Raw genomic sequence first — 26,004 nt, forward strand, 5'->3', positions numbered from 1 at the left:
AATAAAGATTGATGAACAAAACGAACAAGAGATCCTGAACCTGTGTTTACAACAGTCCTTATTTTCAGCATTTATCCAAATCCATGCAAAACCGCCATTCATTTTCCCCATTGTCTTTGTCTTTGTCCAGCGAACCATGGCAAAATTAGTGCCTATAGAAAGATGCCATAACTATTTCTCTCTTTAGAGCCCCACAGTGGATGAGTCTTAATACCCTTAAAACCAAATGGTCAAACTAGGAAATGGTTCCAATTGCTTTCCACCATTCACTTTACCCATAGGGGATTTTCCATAGATTTACCCTGGAGAGACATTTTGAGAACCATTTCAATCTCTCTGGGACAAGGTGACTTTTCTCAATATAATCGTCTCTATTTACACTCAAATTTCGCAAACGCTAATTAGGATAAAAGTAGACATCATGCAAGACTACAAACCCTTAAAAGCTCCTGCACATCATCTCCAACTGACACCTTTGCTAGGTATTGTCATTTCAAATCTTGCCCATGACAGGTCACAGAATTGTCCATTTTAAAAAGGTCATTGATTGCAAGATATTAGCTGTTATCCCTTAGTATTTTAATGAATGCATAACGGTAAACCTAGACACTTGCCTCTTATAGTATTCTGAGTGGTGACTCATGGCTCGCTACCTTGGCTAGAATAATGACGCCACTCTGGCTTGTGAAACTCTTCCCACAGTCAGAGCAGCAGTGGTGAGGTTTCTTCCCTATACGTCTCTGCTGGTGTTTCTTGAGGTGTTCTGATCTGGAGAGACTCTTCTCTGTCTCGTCAGCAACATGATGTGGTTGAAGCGCACCAGGTGATTAGCCCCTTCCACTGAGAGCGCGACAGTTAGGAGAGTCCCCTGTGAAACAAAGACATTGAATAAATAGGGTCCATAAACAAATACGATAACACATTTTTTAAACTGTTTTGTTATTTAGCAGAAGCTCTTATTCAGAGCTACTTACAGGAGCAATTAGGGTTTAGTACCTTGCTCACGGTCACAGACAGATGTTTTACCTAGTCGGCTCAAAGAATCGAACCAGAAACCTTTCGATTAGTGGCCCAACGTTCTTAACCACTAGACTACCTGCCACCCTTATCAATATACACTCAGTGGCCAGTTTATTAGGTACTTCTCCTGTGTGTTTGTTACGTGTGTTTTGTCAGATGATCACAGCTCTTCTCCTGTGTGTTTGTTAGGTTTAACAGATGGTAGAACAAGGAGAAGATCCGTAACGAGGAGCTCGACCTGCTCTTTCATGATACGGGCTGAATGTCCCCTTCCAACATGTGAAAGATGGTAACACCTGCGAAATCATGACTTGTTCAAATAACCAGTGATGAAAAACCTAAACACCAGAACCACTGCTGCTAGTTATCCCACTTGGAGAATGCTGAGAAAAACGTCAGTCTTATGGTTTCAGTATCCTTATACAGTACATGCATAGAAGAAACCATCAGATATGGGGGTATTGTGGCATGTAGCAGAAGCCTACAGTAAAAGGTATTGGTGTAACCTGGTGCAATTTCTGCCCCATGCAACATTGCTCAAGATTCACTTGTCAACATGACTTGTTACTGTAACAGCATCCTCATCTAAAATCATCAGTTTACAGTGTTACAGTGTTTTCAATCTCAAGGCCATCAGACTGCTAAACAGCAATCACTAACTCCGAGAGGCTGCTGCCTACATTGAGACCCAATCACTTTAAACAATGCCACTTTAATAAATGTTTACATATCTTACATTACTCCTATCACATGTGTATACTGTATTTTATACCATCTATTGCACCTTACCTATGCCGCTCGACCATTGCTCATCTATATATTTATATGTACATATTCTCATTCACCCCTTTAGAATTATGTCTATTAGGTAGTTGTTGGGGAATTGTTAGATTACTTGTTAGATGTTACTGCACTGTCGGAACTAGAAGCACAAGCATTTCTCTACACTCGCATTCACATCTGCCAACCATGTGTATGTGACCAATACAATTTGATTTGATTTTTAGTGGAGAGAGGAAGAGAGGAAAGTGGAGAGAGATGAAAACAACACACTGGAGACAATAAATTATTTTAACTACAAAAACAGATTAACGTTAATAAATGGGATTATAGATATACAGATGGTAGCAAGCAAGATTAGCTAAGCAGGTGAGCATTTGATACACGGGATTGGAAATAATCATAAAAACGAATGACTGTGGTGTTTGTTTTGAAGCCAGAAAGACATCCACTAAAAAAAATCTAATTTGTCAATGTGGGGTCAGGGGGAAAATGGAGTCCCTAGAGAAAGTACAAGATGGGTGTCAGGGATGGAGCGGCAGTATTATCATAAGGAGATGTGTACTTGGAAAATGGAGGAGGATTTTTTTTTTTTTTACCTTTATTTAACCAGGCAAGTCAGTTAAGAACAAATTCTTATTTTCAATGACGGCCTGGGAACGGTGGGTTAACTGCCTGTTCAGGGGCAGAACAACAGATTTGTACCTTGTCAGCTCGGGGTTTGAACTTGCAACCTTCCGGTTACTAGTCCAACGCTCTAACCACTAGGCTACACTGCCGCCCCAATGGAGGGAAAAAGAGAGGGAGAAGAGGTCTTAGAGAGTGAGGGAAGAGGGTGAGCTCGAGTCAGATACAAATGGTGGGGGAAAAAGGAAATGGTTTGTCAAAGAAGAATGGTAGAAAGTGTAAGCAGAGGGAGCTGAAGACAGGAGAAGAAATGGAAGTGAATGAGGGTGAAGTATCGGAAGTGGAAGGTGCGGTAAAGTTATTGGAGACCGAGGTATACACCGAGGATGAGGAAGAGTCTGACAGTAGGAGTGAAGTTTATGGAAGAAGTGGACTCTTGCCTTTTGGCTGATCCATTTGTGGTTTCACGGTGGGTGAAAAAAGAGTTGTGTCATGTGTAATCGGAGAGGGCAACTAGAAGTGGTCTAGTGATAATTGTTTGTATTTCTGTTGGGCAGAAAGGTGTTCCTATGTGGCAGCAGTGTGTAGTAGGGAGGGTCCAAGGTGTTCCTATGTGGCAGCAGTGTGTAGTAGGGAGGGTCCAAGGTGTTCCTATGTGGCAGCAGTGTGTAGGAGGGAGGGTCCAAGGTGTGAGAAGAGTGCAGAAGGGCATGAGACAAAGGAATGTGTAGCATTGGGGAAAGTAGTGGAATGTGTTAATTGTAGAGGTGCCCATGGAGCTGGGGATCAGAAATGTCCCGTGCGAGAGAGGGGCAGGTTGAGGTTTCCAGGGTGAGAGTAGAGCAGAAGTTGTCATATGCTGAGGCAGTGAAGAAAGTAGAGGAAGATGGGTTAAGGGGGAGGAGTGGTGAGAGTAGAGATATACCAGTACAGAGGGACAGGCCAAAAAGTGAACTACTCTACAGTAGTGGGTGTTTTCAATCACGTAACATGTGACACACACATTTAATTGCACCACCAACCAACCCTACCATTATTTCAGAATATATATATTTTTTATATATATATTTTGACATCTCAAAACATCTAACTCTTCTGCAGTAAAATCTTGTACACCCAGGTACTTTTCAGCAGCTGCCCCCTACACTCATTAAAAACACACAACCCCATGTCAGTTCATGCTGCAAGAGCTCTGATAGGTTGGAGGACATCCTCCAGAAGTTGTCATAATTACTGTGTAAGTCTATGGAAGGGGGTGAGACCCATGAACCTCCTAGGTTTTGTTTTGAAGTCATTGTACCCAGACGAGGATGGAAGCTAGCTGTCTTCCAGCTACACCATGGTGCTACTCTACACAGTGCTGATGAGGCTACTGTAGACCTTCATTGCAAAATAGTATGTTTTAATAAATTACTTGATAACATGATTATATTTAGTATAGTTATCTAAGATTTCTACAGTGGCGATTTTAGCATGTAAATCGTGGTGGGGCAAAGCCTACGTTTTTTGAGGGGGATGCATGCCAGCAAGGCAACAACACAACACTAAACAATACATTAATTGCACTAGAACCGTGACAACCGGTTCCCACAAACTATTAGGGCCTACATAAAGCTGTCCCAACAGCAGAGCTTTCTTTTCAGCACCATGGAGTGAATCCTTGTCATGTTACACCTGGCTATCAGCGGAGCCTTGTCTGGCAGCGAAACATTTCATGGTGCTGATGTAACGGATGTGAAACGGCTAGCTTAGTTAGCGGTGGTACGCGCTAAATAGCGTTTCAATCGGTGACGCCACTTACTCTGAGACCTTGTAGTAGTAGTTCTCCTTGCTCTGTAAGAGCCGCGGCTTTTGTGGAGCGGTGGGTAACGATGCTTCGTGGGTGACTGTTGTTGATGTGTGCAGAGGATCCCTGGTTTGCGCCCGGGTATGGGCGAGGGGACGGTCTAAAGTTATACTGTTACATAGATGCTGTTGACCCGGATCACTGGTTGCTGCGGAAAAGGAGGAGGTCAAAAGGGGGATGAGTGTAACGGATGTGAAACGGCTAGCTTAGTTAGCGGTGTTCGTGCTAAATAGCGTTTCAATCAGTGACGTCACTTACTCTGAGACCTTGAAGTAGTAGTTCCCCTTGCTCTGCAAGAGCAATGGGTAACGATGTTTCGTGGGTGACTGTTGTTGATGTGTGCAGAGGGTCCCTGGTTCGCGCCCGGTTATGGGCGAGGGGACGGTTTAAGTTATACTGTTACACTGACTGCAAGCTATGCTGGTTAAGTGTGCCTTGAATTCTAAATAAATCAGTGTCACCAGCACAGCACCCCCACACCATAACACCTCCTCCTCCATGCGTCACAGTGGGAAATACACATGCGGAGATGTTTTAATCAATTACATTGTAACGTGATTATATTTAGTATAGTTTCATTTAAAAAGGATAACTTCAATGTTTTACAATTTAAATGTTTCTGAAAAATCACTGAGGATGGTCCTCCCCTTCCTCCGGAGAAGCCTCCACTGATACACACCCCCAACAGACACCAGTTAGTCACCCAGATAATCTCCTCCTTACTAATACCTAACGAGCTCAAAAACTAACAAATCACAAAGCGAGATAACAGATGGCTAATTACATTGATATGCTTTGGAATGTCTAGCCAGCGTATCAGGAAAGCTAGCTAGATTTTGGTTTAGATATACAAATGTAGTTCGTTAGCTACCTCAGATTGTCCTCTTTTCTGCTGTGCTGATGTTAGCTGACTGCATGCCTTCATCTTTGAGATGAAAGAGAGGAAAAAAATAATTTGATAGAATAGAATCACTTTTCAACGTTCAACGACATGGCAACCCCAAGAGTTGAGAATTCAGTTCTGTTTCAAAATCCTCTAGTTGAAAGTGATGGCCACAAACAGACATTTTTCTCACATTAACTGGATACACCTTCACAGGGCGGTACTCCAAGTCCTGAAATCGCTATGAATTCTGGATATTGTGATTTGCTGACATCCCAAAAAATTTAGCTGGCCAGTTCATATTTGCATGTAGTGAGGAATTAACATTTTTATGACTTTATATATTAATAACATATTAATGGACATACACTGAGTGGAAAAAACATTATGATCCCCTGCTCTTTCCATGACATAGACTGAACAGGTGAATCCAAGTGAAAGATGTGATCACTTATTGATGTCACTTGTTAAAGCCACTTCAAATCAATGTAGATGAAGGGGAGGAGACAGGTTAAAAAGGGATTTTTAAGCCTCGAGACAATTGAGATTAAGGCAGTTTATACAATAAAAAAAATAATTACAATAAAAAAATAGTCATTTTAATCCATAGAGACGTGAAGGAGAAGCTCGTCGGATGTTGATCTCTTCTCGGCTGGGTTCTCATTTGGGACCAAAGTTCCTTGTTGTTAAGAGACTCTTTCTGCTCTTGCAGACGCTAACTACAGAGGCCAACCAGGCAGAGTAGGATAGTCCTGGAGTGCGAGACACACAAATTCAAAAAGGCCAATATTATGGTACTGTGTGCCATCAGGCCCCTACTCCACCACTGCCTCATATCTACAGTACCAAATCCATGTGTATGTTATCGTGTGTGCATGTATGCATGTGTCTGTGTTTGTGTTGCTTAAATCTGCTTTTTAAATCTAATTTTACTGCATCAGTTATTTGATGTGGAATAGAGTTCTATGTAGTCATGGCTCTATGTAGTACTGTGCGCTTCCCATAGTCTGTTCTGGACTTGCGGACTGTGAAGAGACCTCCTGTGGCATGTCTTGTAGGGTATGCATGGGTGTCCGAGCTGTGTGCCAGTAGTTCAAACAGACAGCTCAGTGCATTTAACATGTTAATACCTCTCATAAATACAAGTAGTGAGGAAGTCAATCTCTCCTCCACTTTGAGCCAGGAGAGATTGATATGCATATTATTAACATGATCTCTCTGTGTACATCTAAGGGTCAGCCGTGCTGCCCTGTTCTGAGCCAAATGCAATTTTCCCAAGTCCTTTTTAGTGGCATCTCACCACACGACTGAACAGTAGTCAAGGTGCGACAAAACTAGGGCCTGTAGGACCTGCCTTGTTCATAGTGTTAAGAAAGCAGAGCAAGAAAGAGATGGATATGACTGTTCAATATATGTTTTCTACTGATCCTTTATTTAGGGATCTGGAACCGGTGTCGGACCGGAAGATGAAATACGGCACATTTTTGCTTTCTGGTGTTTTTTCATTGGCCCTAAATGAGCAAAGCTCTTCCCACAAAAACAGACATAGGGTTTCTCTCCGGTGTGTGTTCGCTGGTGTGAATTTAGGCTCCCTGATTGACTGAAACTCTTTCCACAATGCTCACAGCTGTAAGGTTTCTCTCCTGTGTGTGTTCGCTGGTGTGAATTCAGGTGTACTGATTGACTGAAGCACTTCCCACACTGATCACAGCTATAAGGATTCTCTCCTGTGTGTGTTCGCTGGTGTGTATTCAGGTGTACTGATTGCCTGAAGCTCTTCCCACACTGATCACAGCTATAAGGCTTTTCTCCTGTGTGTACACGCTGGTGTATAGTTAGTTTTTCTGATACAGCAAAGCTCTTTCCACACTGATCACAGCTATAAGGTTTCTCTCCAGTGTGTGTTCGCTGATGTGTAGTCAGGGTGGAAGCTAGAGCAAAGCTCTTCCCACATAGACAGACAAAAGTTCTCTCTCCAGTGTGTGTTGCCTGGTGTCTAATCAGGGAGGAAACTACAGAGAAGCTCTTCCCACAGTGATCACAGCTATAAGGCTTAACTCCTGTGTGTGTTACCTGGTGTCTATTCAGGGTGGAAGCTACAGCAAAGCGCTTTCCACACTGATCACAGCTGTAAGGCTTCACTCCAGTGTGTGCTAGCTTGTGTGTGGTCAGGTGGACTGCCTGATTGAAGCTCTTCCCACACTGATCACAGCTATAAGGCTTCACTCCAGTGTGTGTTAGCTTGTGTGTCGTCAGGTTGCATGACTGGTTGAAGCTCTTTCCACAATCAAGGCAGGGGTAAGGCCGCTCCCCTGTATGAATTCGCAGATGATATTTGAAGGCGTTAGAAGCAGTAAAACACTTCCCATATTCTGGGCAGCTGTAAGGCTTCTCTCCATTATGGATTCTTTGGTGTACTTTAAGACTTCCTGCACAGGTGAAACTCTTCCCACACTGAGAGCAGCAGTACGGTTTCTCTCGGGTGTGAATCCGCTGGTGCATAATGAAGCCACTCCTGCGAGTGAAACTCTTCCCACAGTCAGAGCAGTAGTGGTGAGGTTTCTTCCCTCTACATCTCTGCTGGTGTTTCTTGAGGTGTTCTGATCTGGAGAGACTCTTCTCTGTCACGTCAGTAACATGTTGTTGAGGCTCCCCAGATGATAAGCTCCTCCCACTGAGAGAACGACAGTTAGGGGTGTCACCTGTGAAACAAAGACACCGAATAATAGGTTTTGGAAATATGGGTCCATAAACAAACACTTCTTTTTGTTATTTAGCAGACGCTTTTCTCTAGAGCGACTTACAGGAGCATTTAGGGCTTTGTACCTTTCTCAAGGGCACACAGACAGATTTTTTACCTAGTTGGCTCAGAGATTTTAAACAAGCAACTTTTCGATTAGTGGCCCAATGCTTTTAACTACTAGACAACCTGCTGTCTTTATCATCAATATACACTCATTGGTCAGTTTATTAGGTACACACCCCTCCATTCACAAAACTGGATCGATAATTTACTGGCCACTGAGTGTTTACTGTTTATGAATGAATTAACAGAAGTTGCAGAAGCAGATTGTAGTCTAATCCACACCCCCATTGTTCTTACGTGATGAAATCAAATCTCCCTCCTCATGTCCTTCTCTCACAGCTCCACTCTGCCCTGGTGTTTTCCTGCAGTCGACCAGCCTCACAGACACCCTCTTCAGACCCAGCAGTAAGGCGCTACCAGGAGAGTTGTGACCCAGGGACTCCGGCAGAGTGGAGGGGGACGGACGAGCTCTGTCCTGGTGACCACAGGAAGTATTTTACATAGAATATCATTAGACCAAACATTTTATTACTTTAGTCTGAATCTCTGATTGATTGGTGCATACTTGTAATATTGCATTTCTCCTGAAGTGCATCACTGATCACTACTTTCCACAACATTTTCAATCACTTTGGCAGATTTTTCATATGGAAGTGGTATATATACAGTGGGGCAAAAAAGTATTTAGTCAGCCACCAATTGTGCAAGCTCTCCCACTTAAAAAGATGAGAGGCCTGTAATTTTCATCATAGTTACACTTCAACTATGACAGACAAAATGAGGGAGAAAAAAATCCAGAAAATCACATTGTAGGATTTTTTATGAATTTAATTGCAAATTATGGTGGAAAATAAGTATTTGGTCACCTACAAACAAGCAAGATTTCCATCTACACAGACAGTGTGGTGAAGAAGACTGAACAGCACCTCTTCAACCTCAGGAGGCTGAAGAAATTCAGCTTGGCCCCTAAGACCCACAAAATGTTACAGATGCACCATAGAGAGCATCCTGTCTGGCTGAATCACCGCCTGGTATGGTAACTGCACCATTCACAACCTCAGGGCTCTCCAGAGGGTGGCGCGGTCTGCCCAATGCATCACCGGGGCACAATGCCTGCCCTCCAAGACACTGACAGCACCCAATGTCACAGGTTGGCCAAAAAGATCATCACGTTCATCAACCACCCGAGCCACGGCCTGTTCACACCACTATCATCCAGAAGGCGAGGTCAGTACAGCTTCTCTCTCAAGGCCATTAAACTGTTATATAGCCATCACTCGCCAGCCTCCACCCAATACCCTGCCCTGAACTTGTCACTAACTGACTACCACCCGGTTGCGCTACCATGCACCTTAGAGACTGCTGCCCTTTGTACATAGACATGGAACACTGGTCACTTTAATAATGTTTACATACTGTTTTAACCACTTCATATGTATATACTGTATTCTAGTCAAGGCCATCCTATTCAACTAGTCATATATATATATATATTTTTTTATATATCAAGGCCATATAAAAATATTCAACTAGTCATATATATTATATTTATATATATACACACACACACACAGTGCTGTGAAAAAGTATTTGCCCCCTTCCTGATTTCTTATTTTTTGTCACACTTAAATGTTTCAGATCAAACAAATGTTAATATTATACAAAGATAACCCAAGTAAACACAAAATGCAGTTTAAGTGATCATTTTATTTACTATGAGAAAAAAGCTATCCGAACTCTCATGGCCCTATGTGACAAAGTAATTGCCCCCATTTGTTAAATCATGAATTAACTGTGGTTAATCACATTTTTTTGGAAAGCTGAGTTAAATTTCACGAGCCACACCCAGGCCTGATTACTGCCAGACCTGTTGAATCAATAAATCACTTCAATAGAACCTGTCTGACAAAGTGAAGTAGCCAAAAGATCTCAAAAAGCAAGACATCATGTCGCGATCCAAAGAAATTCAGGAACAGATGAGAAACAAAGTCATTGACATCTATCAGTCTGGAAAGGGTTACAAAGCCATTTCTAAAGCTGTGGGACTCCAGCGAACCACGGTGAGAGCCATTATTCACACGTGGAGAATTTGGAACAGTGGTGTACCTTCCCAGGAGTGGCCAGCCTATGAAAATTACCCCAAGAGCGCAGCGACGACTCATCCAAGAGGTCACAAAAGGACCCACATCAACATCTAAAAAGAACTGCAGGCCTCACTTATGGTTGAGTCATGAACACTGACCTTAAGACAGGGTGGCCTAGTGGTTTGAGCGGTGGACTAGTAACCGGAAGGTTACAAGTTCAAACCCCTGACCTGACAAGGTACAAATCTGTCGCTCTGCCCCTTGTGTGCAGCTGCCCCAGGCTGTCATTGAAAATAAGAATTTGTTCTTAACTGACTTGCCTGGTTAAATAAAGGTAAAAAAATAAAAATAAAAAGACACTGGGCAAAAATAGCATCCATGGCAGTGTCATGACTTTGCCCTCTTTGGACACAGATCTGCACCATCTCTCTGTCTCCTACAACTAGGCTGCTGTGGTCAAAGAGGTCGTCAATTCCTGGAGGAGATTATCTTCTCATGGCCACAGTATAACGAGAGTGAATTTTCATAGAGAGAAAAAAGGAATTTCTTCCACCTCACAGAACTTGAGGTCCGAACAACATTTATGTTCTGGAGAATGTATAAAAGATCGGTGAAGAATCCAGCTACGAACTGGTCCATTTGGTACAATTTTGTGAAACAATACGGCCACATTACCATAACGCTGTTTATACAATAGCCTCAGATATGAGACTTACATCTAATTGTTGTATAAGATGAATGAGTGAGGATGATACTGTGAAATTGTGTAATGTGATTTTGAACTGTTTAATGAAGGAAACTCCAAATCCCTTTGGAGTTTAACTAAATCAGAGGAAGTCCATCTCTGAATGGCTTAAAAAAACAAAAATGAAGGTTTTGGATTGGCCCAGAGGTTACCATGGTGATCAGACTAAGGCAACTGTCTAAGAATGGCCCACTCAAAGTCCGGACTTGAATCCGATTGAGATGCTGTGGCGTGACCTTAAAGGCGGTTCATGCTAACAAAAAAACTCCAATGTGGCTGAATTAAAACACTTCTGCAAAGAAGAGTAGGCCAGAATTCCTCCACAGCGATGTGAAAGACTCATTGCCAGTTATCGCAAAGGCTTGATTGCAGTTGTTGCTGTGGAGGGTGGCACAACCAGTTATTAGGTTTAGGGGGCAATTGCTTTTTCACATAAGCCATGAAGGTTCGCATAGCTTTTTTCCCTTAATAAATAAAATCATCACTTAAAATGCATTTTGTGTTTTCTTGGGTTATTTGTGTAATATTTAAAGTTGTTTGATGATCTGAAACATTTAAGTGTGACAAATGTGCAAAAAAAATAAGAAATCAGGAAGGGGGCAAATACGTTTTCACAGCACTGTGCGCAAACACACACACACACACTAATCTATCCTACAGGTAGAATATTTAGTATATCCACATACTGTCTCTACATCCTGTGATGGAAAATGTTATCATGTGAAGAGCAGCCTTGAAAATGTTCATCTTTTCTAAATGTCAAATAATCCTTGGTTCCTGCCAATTATTCCTCCTCCACCAAACTTCACAGTTGGCAATATGTATTGCAGCAGGCAGCATTCTCCCCCCTGCCAAACCCAGATTTGTCGTTCAGCGGTGAGCCTTACACCACTCCAGCCGACGCTTGGCATTGCACATGGTGATCTTAGGCTTGTGTGCAGCTGCTCAGCTATTGAAACCCATTTCATGAAACTCCCGATGAACAGTTAGTGTGCTGACGTTGCGTCCAGAGGCAGTTTGGAACTCGGTAGGGAGGGTTGCAAAAGAGATGATTTTTACAGGCTACGCGCTCTAGTCCTCAGCGGTCAGACTCAGATATTGTGTGGCGTACCAGTTCTCCATGGAGCCATTGTTAATCGATGTTTCTACGTCACAATAACAGCACTTACAGTTAACTGGGGAAGCTCAAGCAGGGCAGAAATTTGGCATACTGACATGTTGGACAGGTGGCATCCTATGGTGATGCCACCTTGAAAGTCACTGAGGTCTTCAGTAAGGCCATTCTACTGCCAATATTTGTCTATGGAGATTGCATGGCTGTATGCTCAATTTTATTCCCCGGTCAGCAACGGCTGTGGCTGAAATAGACCGATTCAATAATTTGAAGGGGTGTCCACATACTTATGAATGTACTGTATTTATACTCTGGACTAATATTTATATATTTCTTAAATCCATTCTTTTACTTTTAGATGTAACGTTATTGTTGTGTATTGTTAGATGTTACTGCACTGTTGGAACTAGGAACACAAGCATTTCACTACACCCTCAATAAGATCTGCTATGTGTATGGACCAATACAATCTGACTTGATTTGCATTCTCAGCTACAGTTTGAGTTATGTCCTGTCTGACAGTGAAAAATGGCAAGATCTTACCATAGCTTGGACTATGGAGTAGCTAGCTAGCGTTTGTGGTAGAAATGTCAACATTGTTATTCAAATGACCTTTTATAGAATATTTTTTAATTAGTAATTTCACACTGTCTGTTGGCCTGAGAGGAGCCTCTGAGGCTTAATGCTGGCAGTTGATTTATGATGCCTTGGTGATAAGACCTAAAGACTACATTCCACTGCATGATTAGTGTCTGTGTGAAATGCTGGTCTGTCTGCCAGGGCCAGGCAAACTCTCCCTCCAGTTTCTCTCCCACATCACAAATGGACACTGGACTTCATCTGTTGTGGGAAGGACCCAGTGTTCCATGTTTATACATAAATTATAATACAACAAGCAGTAAATGACCGAGACAGACATTTGGCGCCATGTAAATCTTGCTGTCTGTTACTGTCTGTATCCTTGTATAATTTCACAAATCTGTTACTTATGAGGACTCAGGAGGACTATAAAAAGTAGTAACCTAACCCTGCTTATTTGGGCTTTTTGCTCTACACCATGTGGTGACCACTAACGCTCCATTACTGCCGTAATTAATAATAAAGTTGGATGGTTTTGTAGAAATCTAAAAGTCTCTCCTTTTGATTAGAATAATTACCACGACATGTTGAAAAAGTCCATGGAATGCATTATAAGGTAGCTGCATGACAATTTTGTTTAACTGATGTATCTAGCTAATTATTTTTTGTGGAAAAAAAATAACGTTAGGGCTGTCGTTTAGACATGAACTAGCTATTGTTGTCAGCAGTTCTTGTCTGCTGGCTAACTAATGGCTTAAGTCATTTGTGTAACAAACCTTCCATAAACAATTACAGTTAGTTACCGTTCGTTATCTACAGAGGCTAGCTGCTGGACTTTGGACAAGCAAGCTAACGTTAGCTAATAGCAGCTGTATTGTTACCAAGCAACCAAGTTGCTGACCCGTTTAGATAGAACTGAGATGTAGCTGAAAATAAATTAGTAATATCAGAAATGCTACAAAAAAAGGTAGCACAACGTAATCAAGACTAAGGAGATGATTGTGGACTACAGGAAAAGGAGCACCGAACACGTCCCCATTCTCATCGACGGGGCTGTAGTGGAGCAGGTTGAGAGCTTCAAGTTCCTTGGTGTCCACATCAACAAACTAGAATGGTCCAAACACACCAAGACAGTCGTGAAGAGGTCACGAAGCCTATTCCCCCTCAGCAAACTAAAAAGATTTAGAATGGGTCCTCAGATCCTCAAAAGGTTATACGGCTGCAACATCGAGAGCATCCTGACAGGTTGCATCACTGCCTGGCACGGCAATTGCTCGGCCTCCGACCGTAAGGCATTTCAGAGGGTAGTGCGTTCGGCCCAGTACATCACTGGGGCCAAGCTGCCTGCCATTCAGGACCTCGACACCAGACGGTGTCAGAAAAAGACCATAAAAATAGTCAAAAGACCCCAGCCATAGAGTGTTCTCTCTGCTACCGCATGGCAAGCAATACCGGAGTGCCAAGTCTACGACAAAAAAGGCTTCTCAACAGTTTTTACCCAAAAGCCATAAGACTCCTGAACAGGTAATCAAATGGCAACCTGGACTATTTACATTGTGTGCCCCCAACCCCTCTTTTTACGCTGCTGCTACTCTGTGTATCTTATATGCATAGTCACTTTAACTATACATTAACTATACATTCATGTAACTATACATACTACCTCAATTGGCCTGACCAACCAGTGCTCCCGCACTGTGGAGCAGTGCTACTCTCTGTTCATCATAAATGCATCGTCACTTAACCATACCCTTTGATTTGACATCATTGGTTCATAATGGACATAAATGTGCACCTGAGGTAGTGCTGGAATAGTGGAGTCAGCCCGTTTTCTTTGTGACTTGCGGTAACTAAATCAATAGTTATTTAGTAGTTCGAAAATGTCGGAAACATTAACTGGCTTGACCATGCTGTAGGTCATGTAACTGTTTGTTAAATACAACATGTTTTGTGGGTTTCACCGGTTTTATGATTGAACAAAAGGTTGTGGTTGTGTTTATTCTGCCACTGTATTCTTGTTTCGGCTGTGTCAAGGCATATGAACTAACAGGTTATAGAGCAAACACACTTATCACAACACATAGGTTGTAATATGGCTATTTTTCTGCCTTGGCTTCCCGGTGGCTTTACCCACACACTGCTACTGCAGGATGGAGGCTCATTTCTCCATGGTTCTGACTTAACCTGCCCATTGCCTTGTATCAATCTGTGTGCTTTAGGCGAAGACAAAATATCCCTCGTTTTTATTTCCACAAATTGTTTATTTTGTCCAGCTGTTCAAATGAAACGAATGGATATGGAAGGTCAGAAGATGACAACTAGGCCTAGACATGTTATACACCACAGTAAGCAAATTGTTAATAAAAGTAAACCAAACTTACCCGATCCATCGTGGAAGCTATTCTTTCTTCAAATAAAAACATGACAGTACATCTGTAGCTAGCCCACACTACAGTTACTTTCTTTGTTGCAGAATTCAGATTTAAAAAAAAAAAAACAGCTAGACCAGAGCAACCAGACGTCCTTTTCAATATCAAAACTTTAGTGGTGACAAATAAATGTGATGTAGGCTAATCTCACATAGATTTGACCTGATCTATTAAAGTAAAAACGTTTAAAGCCCTATTCACCAAGAATCCTGTTATCTGTTATCGTCTAACTGTTGGAACAACGTCCTCTTCAAGAGTCCAGATAGACAATTAAAACTAAGGTCCAGTAAAGGAAGCCTACAAAATACCAAACTGATTACAGCAGCGCTATCCGTGCAGCGAACCAGTGAAACCCAATGTATGTTCAATCCGACGTCTGCAGTGGAATTTTACAGCAATGCAACCGTGCTAGATGTTAGGGCATTCACACTTCCTGTGAGAAGGGCTGTTGAAAAGCAACAAAACGTCTTCTTCTTCGGTATTATGGCGGTTTGCATACAATTATTGGTGCATACTGCCACCTACTGATTTGTCTTTTTATCAGCTTACTATTTTCATTACACTTCGTGACAAAAATTGCCCAGCCAACTAACCCTACACCCATTAAAACTTCATAATTATTCCACATTTTTGGCCCTCTGATTCAACACCAGGCCATAAGCCTGGGAGGACAGGATATTATCCTTCAAAACACCTTGTTACTCTGCAGTAAAATATTGTACACCCAAGTACTTCTCAACAGCTGCCACCACAACATCTATCCACTGTGTTTTACATTCTATTCCTGTGGTACAGTTGACAACCATGGCTATTAAAACAAAACAAAACAACCTTTCTGTAGCATGTTATTCCTATCATTCTTTATTGACCTCGGCCTAATCACAGGGATCCTCAGGATCCCTCACCCTGGACCCATCTTCCTCTACTACTCTCTTCACTGCCTCAGCATACAACACCTTCTGCACTACTGTGATCTTGGTAACCTCAACCTGTCTTTCTCTCACCGGACACATCTGATCTCCAGCACCATGTGTATCCCTACAGTTTATACACACAACTTTTTACATCAATACTACACATTCCTTTCTCTCAGGTCCTCCTGCACACTTCTCACATCTAGGAATCTCCCTGATACACACTGCTGGAAGGAAGTAGTCAAGGAAGGGAGTTTGTGTTTATACAGGAAGTGCCACCTCACTTACCATCAAATGCTAACTAGCATAACAGCAGACATCATGCAAGACAACAACCCCTTAAAAGCTCCTGCACATCATCTCCAGCTGACACCTTTGCTAACAGGTATTGTCATTTCAAATCTTGCCCATGACAGGTCACAGAATTGTCAATTTAAAGAAATGTAGCCAATTTATTCATTACTACGTTTAGCTTACATTAGATAGTTAATCCAGAGATTCTTATCTTTAATGCGAGATCATTGATTGCCAGATATTAGCTCTTGTCACTTAGTATTTTAATGAATGCATAACGGTAAACCTAGACACTTGCATCGTATAGTATTCTGAGTGGTGACTCAAGGCTCGCTACCGTGACTAGATTCATTGATACAATTATGGGTCTTCAGCATTCACGTAATATTGGAGTCAGAGTCAAAATTCTTCACTCTTCACCTGGCAACAGTCCATACATTTTTTTACCTTCATTTAACTTGACAAGTCAGTTAAGAACAAATTCTTATTTTCAATGACGGCCTAGGAACATTGTGTTAACTGCCTGTTCAGGGGCAGAACGACAGATTTGTAACTTGTCAGCTCTGGGATTTGAACTTGCAACCTTTCGGTAACTAGTCCAACGCTCTAACCACTAGGCTACCCTGGTCCCTTACTCTTTTTAAATTTGCTTTTATGATCTTCATATTTTCCAAATGTGTATTTTTGTTCTGTTTCATCCATCTGATAAATACATTATCAAAGTATGTTTGTCTATTTTAATATTTTTCTCGCTCTTCCGTTGACATCAAAGTCCTGAGGCATGGAGTGACCTCTGAAGAGTGGAGATCAGGGTGGAGTGGGGGTGCGTTTTGGGGTTCTCCCCGTCCGAGGCCTGGACACTTTTTAAAGGTAATTTTTATGGCGTTTCAGAACCACTTGTCAAACCAAGTTAAAAATGTATAATTTTTAAAGCAATGACAGGCAATTCTGATATGCATCCTAGATTTAAAAGTTCACATTTCTGTCAATCTGAACATTCTGAAGGTGTGTCTGATGGACAGCTATGAATCTAATATTTCCAATGATATATGATTAAAGGGTATACATGAGTAATAACCTGATGTACTGTATGCTGACATTGTCATAGGGGTTTTACCCTATGGGCAAACTGAAAGGGATGGAGGGATGAATAGAAATAGTGATAAACACACAGAAAGCTACTATTGCTGCAATGATAGAACACATTTTACACTCCAGGGACACAGTGATTAATTTTATTTTAAGGTCTATGAGACATTTTCACCCCGACTGAGCCCCCTGGCTCATTGACCATAAGGCCTACAGATGAATTCAGTAAAAAAAAAAAAGATAATTGTGTGTGTGTGTGATTGTGCAGTTGTGTACATTTCAATAACTCCTTTCTTTTAATTTTAGATGTGTGTATTTTTGTGTATTGTTAGATTTTACCGCAATGTTGGAGCTAGGAACACAAGCATTCATATATCTGCAATAACATCTGCTAAATATGTGTATGTGACCAATAACATCTCCTAAATATGTGTATGTGACCAATAACATCTCCTAAATATGTGTATGTGACCAATAACATCTCCTAAATATGTGTATGTGACCAATACAACTTGATGATGAAACTGTGTATTTGTGTGTGAGTACAAGTGCATATGTTTGTGTGTGGGTTTGTAATTGGTGGAGGGTGGTATGTGTATACTATAAACATTAGTGAAGTAACAGATTAAACATTGGTTTAGGTGTTATTACATGATCGGTTGAAGTTATAAAAATTTTCATAAAAAGTTGTTACATGATACTGTAACTTCCTACATGAAATGGAAAAGTTATGACTATAACAATTTAACATTTTATCATATTAACCAACAAGATATTACATTTCCAGGTTTTATTACATTATAAATCTAAAAGTTATTACATTAACCGTTGTCACAAGACACAGCATGCATAGATCTTACCTTGACCTCATAAATATTATTATTCAATGTGTCATTGATTAGTTTTAGGAGTACGTAAACACACGTTGACTATGACATTCTCTTGATAACATTTATCCGTTTAAATCCCAATGTGCGATATTACAGACACAGGGGAGAACTGATCCTAGATCAGAGCTGCATATTATGCTCCAGAGGTTACCATGGTGATCAGACTAAGGCAACTGTCTAAGAATGGGAGATGGATATGACTGTTCACTAGATGTTTTCTATTGATACTTTATTTAGTGATCTGGAACCAGTGTCAGATAGGAGGGAGAGGAAATATGGCACATTTCTGCTTTCTGGTGTTTTTTCATTGGCCCTAAATGAGCAAAGCTCTTTCCACATAGACAGACATAAGGTTTCTCTCCAGTGTGTGTTCGTTGGTGTGTATTTAGGGTCCATGATAGACTGAAACTCTTCCCACACTGATCACAGCTATAAGGTTTCTCTCCGGTGTGTGTTCGCTGGTGTCTATTCAGGTGTTCTGATAGCGCAAAGCTCTTCCCACACTGATCACAGCTATAAGGTTTCTCTCCAGTGTGTGTTCGCTGGTGTCTATTCAGGTGTCCTGATAGAGCAAAGCTCTTCCCACATAGACAGACATAAGGCTTCTCTCCAGTGTGTGTTACCAGGTGTGTAGTCAGCTCTCCTGACCGAGCAAAGCTCTTCCCACACTGATTACAGCTATAAGGCTTCTCTCCAGTGTGTGCGCGCTGGTGTATGGTTAGAATTCCCGTGTTAGCAAAGCTTTTACCACAATCAAGGCAGGGGTAAGGCTTCTCCCCTGTATGCATTCTCAGATGAGATTTGAAAGTGTTAGAAGCAGCAAAACTCTTTCCACACTGTGAGCATCTGTAAGGTTTCTCTCCTGTATGAATTCTCAGATGAGATTTGAAGGCGTTAGAAGCAGCAAAACTCTTCCCACACTGAGAACAGCAGTACGGTTTCTCTCCAGTGTGACTCCGTTGGTGCATTATGAAACCACTCCTGCTAGTGAAACTCTTCCCACAGTCAGAGCAGCAGTGGTGAGGTTTCTTCCCTGTACATCTGTACTTTTTGAGGAGTTCTGATCGGGAGAGACTCTTCTCTACCTTGTCACAAACATGTTGTTGAGGCTCCCAAAATAAGTCCCTACCATTGAGAGAGCGACAGTTAAGGGTGTCCCCTGCGAAACAAAGACATTGAATGAATCGTTTTTGGAAATATGGGTCCATAAACATATCACCATCGATATACACTCAGTAGCCAGTTTATTAGGTACACTACCCCGTTCATGAAAATAGACCACTCCTACAGACAGTGTCACACGTCTGTGGCTTGCTATATAAAGCAGGCAGACAGGCATTCAGTTACTGTTTGATTGAACATTAGAATTGGCAAAACAAGTGACGTAAGCGACCTGAGTGTCGATGCCAAGGGAGCTGGATCCAGTATCTCAGAAACGTCCGACCTCCTGGACTTTTCACGCACGACAGTGTCTAGGGTTTACCAAGAATGGTGCGAGAAACAACAAACATCCAGTCAGAGGTGGTCCTGTGGGGGAAAACAGCTTGTTGACGAGAGGTCGAAGGAGAATGGCAAGAATTGTGCAAACAGAAAAATCACGGCGCAGTACAACCGTGGTGTGCAGTGTGGCATCTTGGAACGCACAACTCGTCGATCCTCGTCACTCATGAGCTATTTAAGCAGACGACTACACTGTTCCACTACTGTCAGCTAAAAACAAGAAGAAGCTACTCCAGTAAGAACGCTATCACCAACACTGGACAATTAAGGGGTGGAAAAACATTACCTGGTCCGGGGAATCCCAGTTCCTGTTGCGTCATGCTGATAAGAGTCAGGACTGGGTGTAATCAGGATGAGTTCATGGCACAGCCGGTTGTCAACGGTGCAGGATGTTGGTGATGGTGTGCTGGTGTGGGGAATGTTTTTCCTGGCACAAGTTAGGGCCCTTGATACCAATTCAGCAACATTTTAATGCCACTGTGCTGACCAAACCCAATAGAGTATTTTGGGTTGAGATGGAACGGACTGTTGGCAGCACGAATGTGCCACCGTCCAATCTGCAGCAACTGCGTGATTCCATTGCGTCAGCATGGACCAACATCACCGGGGAACGTTTCCGACACCTTGTAGAATCCATACCCTGAAGAATTCAGGATGTTCTGGAGGAAAAGGGGGTCCGATCGGGTGTACCTAATAAACTGGCCAATGAGTATATATTGTTTATCAATCAATTAACAGAAGTTGCAGAAGCAGATTGCAGTCTAATCCACACACACCATTGTTCTTACTTGGTGAAATCAAGTCTTCCTCCTCGTGCCCACCTCTCAAAGTTCCACTCTGCCCTGGTGTTTTCCTGCAGTCGACCAGCCGCACAGACAGGCTCTTCAGACCCAGCAGTAAGGCGATATCAGGAGAGTTGCGACCAGGGGACTCCAGCAGGCTGGAGGGGGACGGGCTAGCTCTGTCCTGGTGACCACAGGAAGAATTGTACATAGAATATCATTAGACCAAACATTTGATCACTTTAGTCTAAATCTCTGATTGGTGCATCCTTATATCTCCTTTCTCTTTTAGTGTGTAATTGTTCACTACTTTCCACAAATGTACAGATTTTTTCAAACGGAAGTGGTTTATATATTTTTTTACTCTTAGTACAAATGCCAAAATTGATAACACTTGTAATGCCCCATTTTATGTTCAGAACCTTTATTGAGCATTCATTGGAGTTGAACGCATCTTTCACCCCTGAGTTAGTCTTGGTTAACCCAGAACTAAAGTCTCACGTAAATGGTCAGCCGCTCTATTCAGTTCTGGGTTCATACACGTTAGGAGAGTTTAGGAGATGCTAGAACGAGGAGCGGAACCGGAATGAGGAGCTCCCCAGTCTCTTTCAAGATACGGGCCGAATGTCCCCTCCCCTTCCGAAATGTGAAAGATGGTAACACCTGCTAAATCATGATCTGTTCAAATAACCAGTGATGAAAAACCTAAACACCAGAACTATTGCTGCTAGTTATCCCACTTGGAGAATGTTGAGAAAATGTCAGTCTCATAGTTTCAGTATCCTGATACAGGACATACATAGAAGAAACCATCAGATATGGGGGTATTGTGGCATGTAGTAGAAACCTACAGTAAAAAGGTATTGTGTAGCCTGGTGCAATTTCTGCCCCATGCAACATTGTTCAAGATCCACTTTTCTATGTGACTTGTTACTGTTACTGTAAAATTGTTGGTTTCCAGCGTATCAACAACATTGAGATAATGAGTGGATTATACCACCACAGTATTTCAGCAGAGCATGTACACTACATCATTTCAAATGGTTTTTTGATTTTTTTAAAAACTGAAAGTAAACTAGACACTATATCATTTTAGTTTCGTAGCTCAGATTTGAGCAGTTTGATTAAATTATTGTTACATGTCTGAAACAAACAATAGGAAAATATTTTCAAAATTAATCAATAGAAGATGGCCTTAGAGTTTTGAAACAGAATTTTGTGCTTAGAGTTGTGAAAATGTACCACATACTTGTGAAAATTGCACCAAAGACAATTGGTGGAGTCGTGGGCTAGGGGGAGAATCCACCATATGTTTTATACCAGTCATACTGCCTGCAGCACTCACTTCTGTCATCATGAAGTGCTTTGAGAGACTAGACAAGGATCATATCACCTCCATGTTACCTGCCACTCTAGACCCACTTCATACCGCCCCAACTGGTCCACAGACGATGCAATCACCATCACACTGCCCTATCCCACCTGTAAGAATACCTATGTAAGAATGCTGTTCATTGACTACAGCTCAGCATTCAACACCGTAGTGCCCTCCAAGCTCATCATTATGCTGGAGGCCCTGGGTCTCAACCCCACCCTGTGCAATTGGGTCCTGGACTTTCTGACGTGCCGCCCCAAGCTAGTGAAGGTAGGAAACAACATCTTGAGGTAGGCCTACACTAGAAGAATCCAACAATGATGCACGCACGTTGTCTACATTTTAAACCGTCTAATAAATATTTTGGCAGTAATTAAGGAAGGCACAGTGATGCCGAAACTTGGTAAATACCCATTAAATTGCTGGGATATTGTACATGGAGTGTGTGACTTTCTTTATTTTGATAGTTAAAAGGAATTAAGAAAATAAAAACATTCAAAAGAACAGAATAGCATATTCTGAGTTTAAAGGTCGACTCAGCGATATAACAGGCTATAGGTGCAAAGTAAATAGCATGGTGGGGAAATTTCCGCAATAACCATGAACATTGAAGCACAAGGCTAAACTTCTCCGATGTTTTTTTAAAAATTATACTGAATAAATACATAACGCAATTTCAAAGATTTTAGTGCTTATGAGGAAATGAGTCAATTGAAATAACTTCATTAGGCCCTAATCTATGGATTCCACATGACTGAGAATACAGACATGCATCTGTTGGTTACAGCAACCTTAAAAAAAGGTCTTCACAATGGGCCTTAAGATCTCATCGCTGTATTTTTGTGCATTCAAATTGACAATCGATAAAATGCAATGGTGTTTGTTGTCCGTAGCTTATGCCTGCCCATACCATAACCCCAACGCCACCATGGGGCACTCTGTTCACAATGTTGACATCAGCACGCCGCTCGCCCGCAAAATACACATGGTCTGCAATTGTCAGGCCTGGTTGGAGGTACTGCCAAATCCTCTAAAACAACGTTAGAGGCGGCATATGGTAGAAATTAACAGCACATTTTCTGCCAACAGCGCTGCTGGACATTCTTGCAGTCAGCATGCCAATTACACGCTCACTCAAAACTAGGAGACATCTGTGGCATTGTTTTGTGTGACAAAACCGCACATTTTAGAGTGGCCTTTTATAACAACTTCTTGATATGCCACACCTGTCAAGTGGATGGATTATCTTGTAAAGGAGAAATGCTCACTAACCGAGATGTAAACACATTTCTGCAAAAAAAAATAGAGAAATAAGCTTTTTGTGGGATCTTTTGTTTCAGCTCATGAAACATGGGACCAACACTTTACATGTTGCATTTATATTTTTGTTCAGTGTTTATGAAAGCAAGACCATCATGATTCATTGACCGGGCGTTTTTTTCTTGTAGAAATGTGGAGCCTGCCTGTATTTCCTTAAACCTTTCGAGCAATACCTGTCATTCAGAAGAAAAACAAATATTTCATAACATATTTTCTTACCCTCATTAGCACCTCACCACTAGAACGGCAGTGCAAATATCCAACACATGGGCTAGTCCACCATCCAGATCAGAGTTGGAAAAATAATCAAGTCGGTCAAATGGCAGTTGTTCGTTTGGCACTGTTGATCTACACAGATGTGGATTAAAATGTCAGGAAGACGAGAGAAGGAGCTTAATATAATCTATTCTGGATGTTCGGGAACTGGTGAGTTTGTCCTGATGTTAGCAAGCATGCATTTGCTCACTGCAGTGGACAACATGCTCTTTACATTTGTATTGTTTTCTCAGCTACCGTTTGAGTTGTCTTGTCTGACAGTGAAATATGGCTAGATCTTACCGTAGCTTGGACTACAGAGTAGCTAGCTAGTGTTGTAAAAGCCAAATTGCATTGCAAGGTAGTATCGTGACAATTTCCACAAAGTTTGTTGTTGGTTTTGAAATTATATAGTTAGCCATCTATGTTTTGTGGAAATATTTAGGGCTGGCATTTGGAAGTGAATTAGCTATCGTTAGATGCCTTCTGTGTTCAAGTCAGCTGTTGTATGACTATAGCAAGCTAATGGCTGAAGTTATTTGTGTAACAAATCTTCCGTAAACAAAAATAGCTAGATACATTTATTTGCCTGTTCATTAGCTAGCTTTCAGCTGTTAGCTATTTACAGTGGCTAGCTGTTGGACAAGCAAGCTAATGTTAGCTAATAGCAGCTGTGTTGTTGCAGAACAACAAAGTTTCTGACTCGTTCAGATAGAACTCTGAGATTCGGCTGAAATATGTCAGCATTGTCAAATGCTACAAAAAAAGGAGCTCATTGTTGATTCCTAATGGACAGAATTATGCTTGTGACAGCGATTATTTATAAAATTTAATAAAATCTGTTGAACCTACACATTTAGTCAATCCGACATTTTTTAAATGACATGGTCACTTTATGGTCGCTAGATGCTTGTTTTAAATCTGACTTCTAGATTTGAGGCATATGGGCGTAGAAAATACTCTGAAAACTCAATTGCTAAAGACCCTACTAGACATCCGGTATACGGTACTCCGTAACCGCTGGACAGATCACGATGAGGCGGGGAGTGTGTTGTGTTTATCCAATCAAGTTCATTTGCGAGATATCATCGACATTGGCGTCATAATGGCTTAGATTCGATGGTAGGGAACTTGTACTTTATCATTGCGCTTCAACCAATGCATACTCCGCGAGACTACAACATAATGGAATAGAACAAAATAATATGAAAAATGTTGCAAAAGTGAGACGTAACATGCATCATTGGTGTAGCCTCTCAATGGCCAATACATATCATCAGCAATACAGGGTTTATATACATCACTGGTGTAGCCTATGCTTAACTATTTCTCCATGGTTCTGATTTGACCTGCTAACCATTGCTTGTATCATCAATCTGTGTGCGATTGACTAGTGGGCTACTTTGCTGAAATAACCACCATGATTTATTTTGTCTAGACGTTCAAGTGGAACGCATAGATGTGGAAGTGCAAAGGAAACGAGACCTAGACGTTGTATACACCACAGTAAGGACACTGTTGATAAGTCAACCAAACTCACCCGATCCATCTTGGAAGCGATTCTTTCTTCAAATAAAAAACCATGAAAGTAAAGGTGTACGCTAGAGTTACGTTCCTTGTCAAAGCGTTCAGATAAAGAAAAGCTAGACCAGCGCAATCAAACGTCCTTTTAAATATCAAAACTGGATTTAAGTTGTGACAAACAAACGTCTCATTGAGACTAATTTTACATCAGAAAGATCCTGTGAAAAAAACGGTAGCAAAGTACTTCCTGTTGATGCTTTTCGGCATCTTCTGTGGTGTTTAAGAGGTGCCGCCACCTACTGTACATAGTCATCAACACTTCTCTTCAAGTGGGTGAGGTGGTTCAGGGAGTATAATTTATTGCTAGAAAATAACTGTTTGTATTCCCTCATATATAGTATGTTAAATCAATGACAAATGTAGACGATTTTTGGTGTAATCAATATGTAATTAATCTATTTCAACTGTAAATTATTAGATGCATCACGTTGTCAATGATTGTAAATGCATTTTGTCCACGTGTGGTTGTATTGTTTGCAAATACAATAAAAATCACAAATCCTAAGGTATTTATATAAACAACTAAAATAGCTTGCAGCCTCTGACTGGCTGGGGTTTGCTGGAAGGTGGCAGGCTGAATATGAGATTAGAGAAATTTCTTGTTATTGTCTTTCAAACGAGCTAATGGCTCGATGGCTTTCTAAGGTTTATTTATTATGGATCCCCATTACTTTCTGCCAAGGCAGCAGCTTCTCTTCCTGGGGTAAAGCAACAGTTATATACAATGTAAAATATTACATGACAATTCATACCACTTTTCAAAACACATTAAGTGTGTTCCCTCAGGCCACTTCTCTACTATCACATATATATCATACAAAATAAATGTGTACGTGTGTGTAGAGTGCGTGTTTAATGTGTCTGTGCGTCTGTGCCTGTGTGTGTCTCTTCACAGTCCCCGCTGTTACATAAGGTTTATTTGTATCTGTTTTTTAATCTGATTCTACTGCTTGTATCAGTTACCTGATGTGGAATAGAGTTCTATGTAGCCAATTCTCTATGTAGTACTGTGCCACTCCAATAAGCTGTTCTGGACTTGGGGACTGTGAAGAGACCTTCGGTGGCATGTGTAGTGGTGTATCCATAGG

General features: G+C 41.5%; 2 protein-coding genes across 5 annotated transcripts; both read right to left on the minus strand.

Annotated features, from left to right (window-relative positions):
* Positions 1-667: 667 nt before the first annotated feature.
* LOC135554707 (zinc finger protein 883-like) lies at positions 668-15,371 on the minus strand. Of its 2 annotated transcripts, XR_010457723.1 has the most exons (4): positions 14,866-15,371; positions 8,260-8,437; positions 5,145-7,858; positions 668-868 (listed from the first exon to the last, which is right to left on the minus strand). XR_010457723.1 is itself a non-coding variant. In XM_064987130.1 (3 exons), exons 1-3 carry the CDS (start codon positions 14,905-14,907, stop codon positions 6,591-6,593), a joined length of 1,488 nt encoding a protein of 495 aa, XP_064843202.1. In that variant the 5' UTR covers positions 14,908-15,371; the 3' UTR covers positions 4,493-6,590. The 2 variants fall into 2 exon arrangements, 1 of the variants encoding a protein (XP_064843202.1); XM_064987130.1 differs by lacking the exon at positions 668-868 and having other exon boundaries at positions 4,493-7,858.
* Positions 15,372-17,342: 1,971 nt separating this feature from the next.
* Positions 17,343-25,076, minus strand: LOC135554712 (zinc finger protein 239-like). Of its 3 annotated transcripts, none has more exons than XM_064987139.1 (3): positions 24,873-25,076; positions 20,389-20,566; positions 17,343-19,259 (listed from the first exon to the last, which is right to left on the minus strand). In XM_064987139.1, the coding sequence occupies exons 1-3, from the start codon at positions 24,879-24,881 to the stop codon at positions 18,334-18,336; spliced, it is 1,113 nt and encodes a 370-aa protein (XP_064843211.1). In that variant the 5' UTR covers positions 24,882-25,076; the 3' UTR covers positions 17,343-18,333. The 3 variants fall into 3 exon arrangements, with proteins under 3 accessions (XP_064843211.1, XP_064843210.1, XP_064843212.1); XM_064987138.1 differs by having other exon boundaries at positions 20,377-20,566; XM_064987140.1 differs by lacking the exons at positions 20,389-20,566; positions 24,873-25,076 and adding an exon at positions 19,887-20,362 and having other exon boundaries at positions 17,343-19,627.
* Positions 25,077-26,004: the final 928 nt, after the last annotated feature.

The sequence above is a fragment of the Oncorhynchus masou genome, chromosome 14, assembly GCF_036934945.1.
Source record: "Oncorhynchus masou masou isolate Uvic2021 chromosome 14, UVic_Omas_1.1, whole genome shotgun sequence".
NCBI classification, from domain to species: domain Eukaryota; kingdom Metazoa; phylum Chordata; class Actinopteri; order Salmoniformes; family Salmonidae; genus Oncorhynchus; species Oncorhynchus masou.

What these genes read in the sequence shown, in the direction of transcription:
- LOC135554707 (XM_064987130.1), bottom strand. Translation starts at nt 14,907, where the DNA reads ATGTTTTTATTTGAAGAAAGAATAGCTTCCACGATGGATCGG. An exon ending in TAGCTTCCACGATGGATCGG is followed by an intron (nt 8,438 to 14,865) that starts GTAAGTTTGGTT and finishes TGTGGTCACCAG; the next exon opens with GACAGAGCTCGTCCGTCCCC. An exon ending in GGGAGATTTGATTTCATCAC is followed by an intron (nt 7,859 to 8,259) that starts GTAAGAACAATG and finishes TTTGTTTCACAG; the next exon opens with GTGACACCCCTAACTGTCGT.
- LOC135554712 (XM_064987138.1), bottom strand. An exon ending in TTCACCAAGTAAGAACAATG is followed by an intron (nt 19,260 to 20,376) that starts GTGTGTGTGGAT and finishes TTTGTTTCGCAG; the next exon opens with GGGACACCCTTAACTGTCGC.